Source organism: Paramormyrops kingsleyae, chromosome 3 (assembly GCF_048594095.1).
Source record: "Paramormyrops kingsleyae isolate MSU_618 chromosome 3, PKINGS_0.4, whole genome shotgun sequence".
NCBI lineage: Eukaryota > Metazoa > Chordata > Actinopteri > Osteoglossiformes > Mormyridae > Paramormyrops > Paramormyrops kingsleyae.
Genome location: NC_132799.1, coordinates 8,705,701 through 8,715,366, shown reverse-complemented (window position 1 = coordinate 8,715,366; position 9,666 = coordinate 8,705,701). Strand labels below are relative to the sequence as shown.

At 36.9% G+C, this 9,666-nt stretch overlaps 1 protein-coding gene and 1 long non-coding RNA gene across 3 annotated transcripts; both read left to right on the top strand.

The window, feature by feature from the left end:
* The first annotated feature begins 1,919 nt into the window (after positions 1–1,919).
* On the top strand, positions 1,920–6,730 carry tlx1 (T cell leukemia homeobox 1). 2 transcript variants are annotated; one of them, XM_023841192.2, is made up of 3 exons: positions 1,920–2,792; positions 4,138–4,375; positions 5,205–6,730. In XM_023841192.2, exons 1-3 carry the CDS (start codon positions 2,327–2,329, stop codon positions 5,413–5,415), a joined length of 915 nt encoding a protein of 304 aa, XP_023696960.1. In that variant the 5' UTR covers positions 1,920–2,326; the 3' UTR covers positions 5,416–6,730. The 2 variants fall into 2 exon arrangements, with proteins under 2 accessions (XP_023696960.1, XP_023696969.1); XM_023841201.2 differs by having other exon boundaries at positions 1,932–2,792; positions 4,174–4,375.
* Positions 6,731–9,101: 2,371 nt separating this feature from the next.
* Positions 9,102–9,666, top strand: LOC111858963 (uncharacterized). The gene is made up of 3 exons (XR_002841714.2): positions 9,102–9,259; positions 9,361–9,480; positions 9,647–9,666. It is a non-coding gene; the product is annotated as an uncharacterized lncRNA (long non-coding RNA).

Genomic DNA, 9,666 nt, shown 5'->3' with positions numbered 1-9,666 from the left:
GATTTGATATAACTTAGATAAATGTATCGGGTCGTATATACAGAAATATATAACGGTGTAGAATGTAAACGGCTGTTGCTGCTTGATTTGCCTTAATTGTTTCACGCGATAAGCTGCATCGGTGGGACTGCACCTGGAGCATTTCTTCCTTAATTATCTACTATAGGTGCTGGAAAATTTGCCCAGAATATACCTTTTATTTTTCCTGTACCAGGGAGTACACGTCACACAAAATGTCGCAGGGCGTTTCATTAAAGTTTAATGTGGGTCAACTGGGCAGCACGAATCCCTGGATCCCATATCAAATATTAATACTTTAATGCTTCTGTTAAATAATCACCTCCCTCAAGCTTTCAGTCAGGAAAGAAATCAATGATACATTGTATTATTTCCGTTTAATTGTAGAACACCATTATCTGTCATTTCCAGCGTAAGCAGTGGGCCTGTGTCTATTTTTCAGACACATAAAGATTTATAATTTGCACCTCAAATGAAATAAAATAATTTTCCTTGCAATAATTTAAATGTAAGCATTTAACATTTTGATGCCACCTTCTATAATGTCTATAGGATGAACAGTTACTTAATTGAAATGTATATCTGTTCATGACTATTTAGTTACTGCAGTAGATAGATAGATAGATAGATAGATAGATAGATAGATAGATAGATAGATGATAGATAGAACATTTGTACATCAAACTACTGCAGCGAATCATTTCCACGCAATTATCTGTAAGTTTCATTCTCTGAAAACCCGAAGTATTGTATACCTTAATGCGGATAATGGCGCTGTCGAAATATTATTTCTCCAGGACAAATTATCTGACAAGTAACTTAGCTAGAATCGACATTAATTTTCTTCATGCACAGATGTTCCCTCGGCTCATATTACCCATACCCACACGTAACAGGCTCAAATGACTAAAAAAGTTCTGTAGACGAAACACGCAGTGGTCCCTTTCTGCCAGAGTATACCCTGTCTGAAGACTAGCTTAAGTTTTTGAAACTTTTAGGGGTACTTTAGTTTTGCATTGATTACGCTGGTTATGTTTTAAACGAAAAACCCTTGACAATAACACTAAATTCTAATTCTATGCAATGGAATTAAAATAGTTAGTGAAAACAAGTATTACAGGTTTTCAGCATCTATTAATAAATTGATGAATGAATAGAAATAACAAATATTTCCATCCAGTTTAATGGCCTATTTACTGATGATTGAATTTGCTTAATTTCTTTTTTCTGTCATTGTCGGCATACATTTCTGCGCTTGATTTTAACAAAATCCATGCATGCCATAGGCTTACATAAGCCATAGCTATTCAGATTAGACACCAAGAACAATCTATCTAATTATAAACCTTTGTACCGATTGATTAGCCATCTTGGCCTTATTTTCGCTATTGGAAAGGCAAAATGAAATTATTTGTTTTTGAAACATTTAGTGTTTTTCAATGAAAAATGTATGCGGAACTTAAGCGATAATGTGAAGAAATATTGCGTCTGGATTGATTTAAAGTCAAGAGGGAGAAAACAATAAAAATCAACATATTCAATCGATGCAACACAGTCATTAATGATTATATTACGTTCAGGCTTTTTCTAGTGTCAAAAGTATCAAATTTTGTACTTAATTGAAATTTCTGTAGGCCGACTTTAAATTCATATCTGTAAACGTTGTTGCAACATTTGCACTGTATGATGAAAATATAGTAGCTATATTTTTATTGTTATTATTTTTATAGTTATAGTTTATAGTTACTATTGCTCTGTTCTCAGCCTACAGATTGTGTGTATTCATTGTTAACCATACAATTGTATCTATGCCAGTTCAGAACCCTGATCGCTATACGTGACTCTTATTTTCAGCTTTTCAGTGATATTTGCCTGGAGGATCTGGAAATAGCGGCATTTGTATCCGTAAGGTTAAACAAGGATCCGAGGTTAAACAACGCTCCTGCATTGGCCTTAGTAAAACGAACGGAAAATGTGCGTAATTAGAAAGTGTCACAGTTGTTCAAATATGTCTCACTAATGTAAAGGAAGGCAATGTGGCGGCTGGATTGAATTGGGGCCATAATCTCGCTCAGCCTCTTTGGCATTTTGATTGATGCTCTCGCCGTTCCAGCGGGCAGGCTCCGCGAAGTAAGGAAAAAAAGAAGGGAAGAAGGAAAAAAAATAGACAATCGACTTCAGTTAAGCCTTACTCACACACATCCACTCACACCTATTTGAGAACAACTGATGTGAGACGTCGTCTTGAAGTTCAGAGAACTCGGGCTGCGAGAAGGATCTGCGTGTTTTGCGGAGGGTCGGGGACACGATGGATCACATCGGAGTTCATCTCCACCACCCGCACGCAGAGCCCATAAGTTTTGGGATCGATCAGATTTTGAACAATGTTGATCAGGGGAGCTGTATGATTTCCAATTCCCGGCTACAAGATTCGGATTATGGTTTAGGCTGCGTTGTTAGCACTGCCTACAGCACGATGACTGGTAACTACAACGCCAACAATTCCGGAGGTTACGGCGGCAGCGCCTGCAGCGTTACGTCCCTGAACGGCTCTTACAACGTGAGCACCGGCATGAATGTCAACGGAAATAATCTGGGCACGGCTGGCGTGATTCGTGTGCCTGCCCATCGACCGCTGAGTGGAGTTCAATCAATACCCACCAGCATGAGTACAGTGCCCGGCGTGGGCAGCATGAACGCCATCAACAATCTCACGGGATTAACCTTCCCTTGGATGGAGAGCAACAGAAGATATACAAAAGACAGGTTTACAGGTAACTGGGCTAGTTTGAGACCAGTATTTCTGCTTGTAATTGCCACAAATCACATATAGGTACAACATTTACGTAATTCGTGCACAACAGCTACACGGTTACGAATTTCTAAAGGTGTTCCCGAGCTTTTGTCTTATAATAAATATCAGTGCACAATTTAACCGTCAAGGAATTTGAGAATAGGGCTGTTCTCAAGCAGAATATGTAAAATATTAAATGAACTGATAGTTTGACTCAGTTATCCATAATTAGTCATTGGATACAACATCTTAATTAATTATTTGATAATTTGTTTGGTATTTAGTCATTATTTGGCATGGTCTCAGAATTAATCCAAGGACAGTGAGATAAATATTAATATGTAAAAAATTATCAATAAATTGCTGAAATGTGAAGTGTACTTGAAAATGCAAAAAGAAAAGTACTTGATATACCTGACACAGTAAAAAAAATATTACCAGTTACTCGTCATTACAGGAATCGAATACTAATGGTGAATATAGTAGGTGTAATAAATACAGCTGATGTAACTCTTTTAATGAATGATGTTTTTATATTCCAGCAAAGCATTTTGTTTATCTATTTCTCAATTAGAAATGTCGGTGCTGTTCTATATGGAATAGTCAATATTTCTGTGTGATTGCATCAAACATATACATTTGGCGCACAAACCAAAAAATGTTTTTCTAATTGTTATTCTGATTGAGAAATTCATCACAAACAAATAAAATGCTACACTGGTATCTATAAATGATCCTTACCCCAGTATGTAAATTTCAGGATATTTAGCCTATAATTGACAAATGGGCCTTGCTAATTATTACCAGATTTTGTGAAGTTCTGATATTTTAATAGCAATTCCTTAGCTGTCCTCACAATCATCGTTTTAATTACCACATTCTCAACATTGGATATGGCATTGGATTAATTCTTTATTTCCCTATTTGTTTTTTTAAAACAAGCACGCAAACACGCACACACACGCACACATATATGTTCCTATATAAACAGAGACGGGGCTGTTCTGCTATGATCTCACATTTTCACAATATTCGATAAATATTTAAATTCACTCCAACATTATCATAATAATTGAACCCACAGTTATTTGCCTTCTTATTCTAGTATTTTACTGTAGGCCTATTATTTTTGCAGTTACACATGCCCGTTCAGATTTAGGCCTCATTTTTCATTTGTTTCCCCGATCAGTTGTCCACCGGCAGGCCTGCGGCGGACGGCTTCGATCCGCCGGCGGAGGTTGCTTATCCTGTTGACCCGCAAATGCTTCGCTGCCCTCTCGCTGATCTCTGCCGCTTGCTTTCGCCCTGTCTGTCTCCCAATCCAGTGGCGCTCTCACCCTTCAATGTAACACGCCGTATAGGTCACCCGTACCAGAACCGGACCCCGCCGAAGAAGAAAAAGCCTCGGACCTCCTTCACGCGACTGCAGATCTGCGAGCTGGAGAAGCGCTTTCATCGGCAGAAGTACCTGGCGTCAGCCGAGAGGGCGACCCTTGCAAAAGCACTTAAAATGACTGATGCTCAAGTCAAAACATGGTTCCAGAACAGAAGGACAAAATGGAGGTGAGAATATAAGTATTTAAACTAAGCTTGTATTTCGGCTTTTATCGTCAAAATATGGGCGTGTTTCAGTCATTTAATATGTTGGCGGGTTTGCATATTCTGAAAATGAAAAGAATGGATTATAAAGGGATTTTTATATTTCAAAATTTAAGAAAGAAATTCCCACATATCAGTTTTAATCAATGATAAGAATTATTAATTGTTCTATGCAGACTGTCAAAGAGTTTTAAATTAAGAAATCGCATAATGGAGCGTATTATGGGAAGTGGAGGTTATTCAAGCTGGCAGTAAAGAGCGCAAATATGATACCGTTACGACTTATTTTCAGATTAAGAAGGTCTATAAAGTAACAGCGAGAAATTATTATTGTTATTTGGCGATGTTTTATGTGGAAAAATGAGAATTTTCTATATATGGCAATAGAGGTATCATGGTTTCATATACTGCAAATCATCCGAAAATAGGGCTGAATTTTTATATGCAGGCATTTAGAATATAAATACAATTTTAATGCAGGCATGACATGAATAATAATAATGTACCAATACAGTATTATATGCTTGCACGTGTATAATTATGTAAAGTGATGATCCTTGCAGTTACACATGCCCGTACAATAGTGAAATATAATTGATAGACAGAAAAAGCCGACCCGAGTTAAATTAGGATACTTTGCATAATATTACACCCGATGATAAAAACAATAACATTTACTTTGATACTTTATATAAAAGCATATTCTTTTTAAAAAGATACAACGACCACTGAACAATGAAGTATTTTCCTTGCTGTGATTTAGTTCTGTGCATCTCTGTTTTTGCTCTATTAGACGGCAAACAGCAGAGGAGCGCGAGGCCGAGAGACAGCAGGCCAATCGGATTCTTATGCAGCTCCAGCAAGAAGCTTTTCAAAAAACACTGAACCAGCCGGTCACCCCGGACCCGATCTGCCTGCACAACACTTCCCTATTCGCTCTTCAGAATCTTCAGCCTTGGACTGAAGACACCAGTAAAATCAGCACGGTGTCTAACTGTGAATAACGGAACTGAAAAACAAACGCTTATTTGTGACTTTGTAGCGCAAAACAAAAGGAAAAAAAAAACATGCGGGGGAGAAAAGGATCAGACCAGCGATTTCGTATACAAGATACACAGCGTATCAAACTGTACCTTAAAATATGATGTCAGAAACATTAAAAGACTTTTATCGGGCTATTATGCAAACTACCAGTCACCAGGATAACGAAACTACCTGGTACAGCTAACAATTAATATGAATTTATACAGCATCTTCATATACCTGTAATCGAAGTTACTCAATCGTAATGTGGAAGTGTGTTGTAGACATCGCTTACTGACCGTTTCACGCACGCATATTTTCATATTTGCTAGTACTTATATTTAAATGTGTATAATTTAGTATTGTAACAAAATAAAAGCACATTTTAAATAGGTCTAATGTATAAAATATGGTTTTAATCCACGTTTGTATCCATTCTAAGTAGACTATGCATAGATATCAATCTCTCTGTCCACGTCGATTGCTTTTTGGTAAACCCTATTGCTAATAACCGGACCTAAAAAAGTTTTAAAATGACATAGGTCTGTAAAAGGACATTGATATCTTTCTTTTTTAAGTTTTATAATGTATTCAGTTTTTGATCTATGTAAAAGTGAAATGTGATCGAAATTACGTAAACAAACAGTTTCTACTCATTTTAAATGATATTTTATTCTTTCTAAACATTTTTTTTCTTTGCCGGAAGAGCTCTTTTATAAACGGAACTCTCCATACATACGTCATTTGCCCAAAATTAATTTCAGCACTGTATTCAGCATTTATAAAACAAACTGAAGTAAGCATATAGGTGCATATATATATACAATAGTGTGCATAAACATTATTGTAAAACGCAGGATAGACTTCCATAGATCCAGTTTGTATGATTTTTGTGCTGGACTCATTTTAAACATTCAAAGGGTGGCTTTTGCGACCCAGCTATGACCCAGTCTTTTCCACATAGACCTACACCAATGGGGTGAAAAATGGTGTTTAAACCCAAGGGAACCAGAGGCTCTGCATTTTTTAACTTGGATAACATAGGCCTACTGTTGCATTATTATTATCATCCACTTAAACTTCTGCCATTAAGTGTCTCCACCCTAAATAGCTTTTGGTAACAGCCTGTTTCAAGGATGCTTAACAGGATTAATTGAGCAAAACATGTTGTTGTGAGAACAGAAGCAAACACTGAAAAGATTGCAAGGAATCAGGACATTGTTTGTTTTTTCCTTCCAGGCAAAACTGTTACTTTTCCCTGAATTGACTGATAAACAGTTCAGTATATAAGCTCTACCAGTCATTGATTTTGTTTTTATTTAAAACATGTAAAAAAAAAAAATCAGAAAAAAACTTAAAATCGATCAAGGGAAACTGTTACATTTTATTAATTGATTGGACACTTTTGTCCAAAGTTGCTTATTCATTTACATGTTATCAAGGCACCGGCGAATTTGTTGAGCCAAGTGGACAAGCAGCATTAGGCTTTTGGCTGCCAGATCATACATTTGAGTTAAAGGCAACAATAGTTTTTAAACACTCATTTACAAATTCCTGCTTGAAAGTAATTGGAAATGCCATGTGTGTTATAAAAAAGTAATAATATACATGTTAAGGCCGTAAACCAATGAACATGACAATGTTGTTTGATAGACTACGATTTATCTATTCTCTTTATTAACTACGTCTAGGGTGGGAGACTGTTGTAATGAAAACGTTTGGAGATGTAAAGTTAAGAATATTGTGAATTACCCACATTGAATTGTATAACTGAGAGATATATATAATAAGTCAATTACACATCCGTTTAGTTATTAAAATGTGCACAAAAATCCAAATTGCATTCACATATTCGACTGTGAGTGCATGTACTGTGAACCATTTTCATTAAGCGGCAAGGCACGCATATGTCTGTGCGTTTCTACAAGGTTATTTAATGTTTACGTGATACAAATATGTAATGTTTCCGGTATCTATCTCAGGCCACCCTGTCCAGTATCTATTCTCTTTTAGTTTACACATCCAGCATAGTCTGAAAACATCTCTTGTTTAAAATTGAACGTTATAGTCTTCCGACAGCATCATATAAGTTGAAAACTGACATAATTTCATATCTCATAATAATTTCATTTTAAAGACTGAAGAGCAGTAACTGTAGGCCTATGTTATGCACAAGGGCTCACGCTGTTTATTGAAGGAAAATATGATGTTAGGAAATATGTGAAACCTTAAAGAGAACCTGCTATAAAATCAGCTGTTTTGTAAGATGCTTAACACCTCTTCATTTGTTTCTGTAATTAAACCCCAGCGTTCCATCCGCAACAGACGCCCCCCCCCCCCCTAAAAAAAAAACAGTTTCGACCCTTAACATCAGGCACTTGTATCTCGGAGTTTTACATGTCACGTTGGTTTCACGGTAAATGTGCATCGATATATTTTTTCTGTATACAAAAATTTAAATATAATTGCAAATAACGGCGAAGAAGAGTACATTTGTACAACGATTTAAAAAATATTTTTATGCAATGATATTGATAAATACTTTTTTGTTTACATAACTATACAGAGTATGGTACATCGAGATTTATATAGTTTAAACATTTTTAACTCATATTGAAGGCTTTATCACAATTCATAAATCCTGTGTTCACATAAATTATAATTTGGTTATTCACGGTAAATGGTTTCAGAGTTTATATTTAAATTTTATTAATGTAGCGCCTATAGACGCACGCATGCGCAAGCACAATTAGATGATTAACTTTACCTTGAAAATTAAACTCTATGCTCCACTTTGCAATAACCTGAATAGAAAGTTGAAAGTGATAAAAGATGTGACGCGTAACATGAACAAGTCGTAGCTCCCCTAGTGTTTCCCTCAGATCTCCAAAGACAAACTGTAAATCGTGCACGTCTGTATACGCTACGATGGACTGGCATCCCGTCGTGGGGGTAGCCTACATCTGCCTTGAGTTCCAAAGCCGCCCTTATATCTCGATGGATTAAAAAAAAAACATGTCCACATTCACTTCCCTTGCATGTGTGTCTATATTATTACCATTCAATTCCATTTAAAATCCCATCCATCATTATCCATCTTCCAACCGCTTATCATTCTTTAACAGGTTCGCGAGGGACGGGAACCCATCCAGGCAGTAGAGGGTGCAATCTATCACTCCTTCGCAGGGCACGAACACACACTCAGAGAGGGATTCAGACACCCGGCCTTAGTTGTGTGAGGCTATCGTACCACCTCTATCTAAACACCATTTATCTGAAAAATTTCACTTAATTGCTAAAGAGAAACTGCTATCATGTTTTATTTTATTATTTGATGTTCTGTCATAAAATACTACCTGTCGAGACACGCTATCGAGCCTTTCTGCGCATGTGCAGTTCCACCGTTTTGGGATTAGGGTTAGGTTTTAGGGGTTAGGGTTAGGGTTAAAGTAAGGGTTTAGGGGTTTTGGGGGGTTAGGGTTAGGGTAAGAGTTAAGGTTAGGGCTAGGGCTATCGATTAGCACTATGGTAGCATTTATAGACACTATGGTAGCATTTAAAGACAAGGCAGCATATATCGACAGAACATTTGATATTTATTTATAGCACAATGGCTCTTGACAAACCACATACAAAAACTCCAAACCCAGGTATCCAGTAATGATGACGCTGTTTACGTCATCAATCCTCGACGAAACATGGTTGCAGTTGCTGCTTTACTTTCTGCAGAAGGACGAATGTCAATAATACGATACTTCACGGTAACGTCAAGTCGTCTGGTTTGCCAGGCTTTAACTGTGAACCCAGTTTTCACGGGTATGAATGGTATGCTTTGTTATTTATAAATTCTTCGCCAGAATTTTATCAGTAAATCAGCATTAATATTCAGATCTAATTATTTAACGTTTTTGTAAACATCCGAATAGCTAGATCATTTACAAGCGGGGTGATTCAGGACAAGGAGCCACTAAGAAAGCCTAAAACCCCACTAGGCCGGCTTGATAGTTCCGAAAAAGAAGATACAGAAAATAAGGACGTCCTGGAAAGTAAGCATCGCATACATGTGGGCTCTCCGCGTTCATTTGAACCTTGGTGTTCTCTCGAATTGACTTGACTTAGTATGACGCAGTTTGGACATCATAGTTCTTTTAACTTTTAATTATCCAGTGTTAGTGTTTATGCCAAATAATCGAATGATGTTGGACGTTTCAGGATTCCCGGACGATATAAAC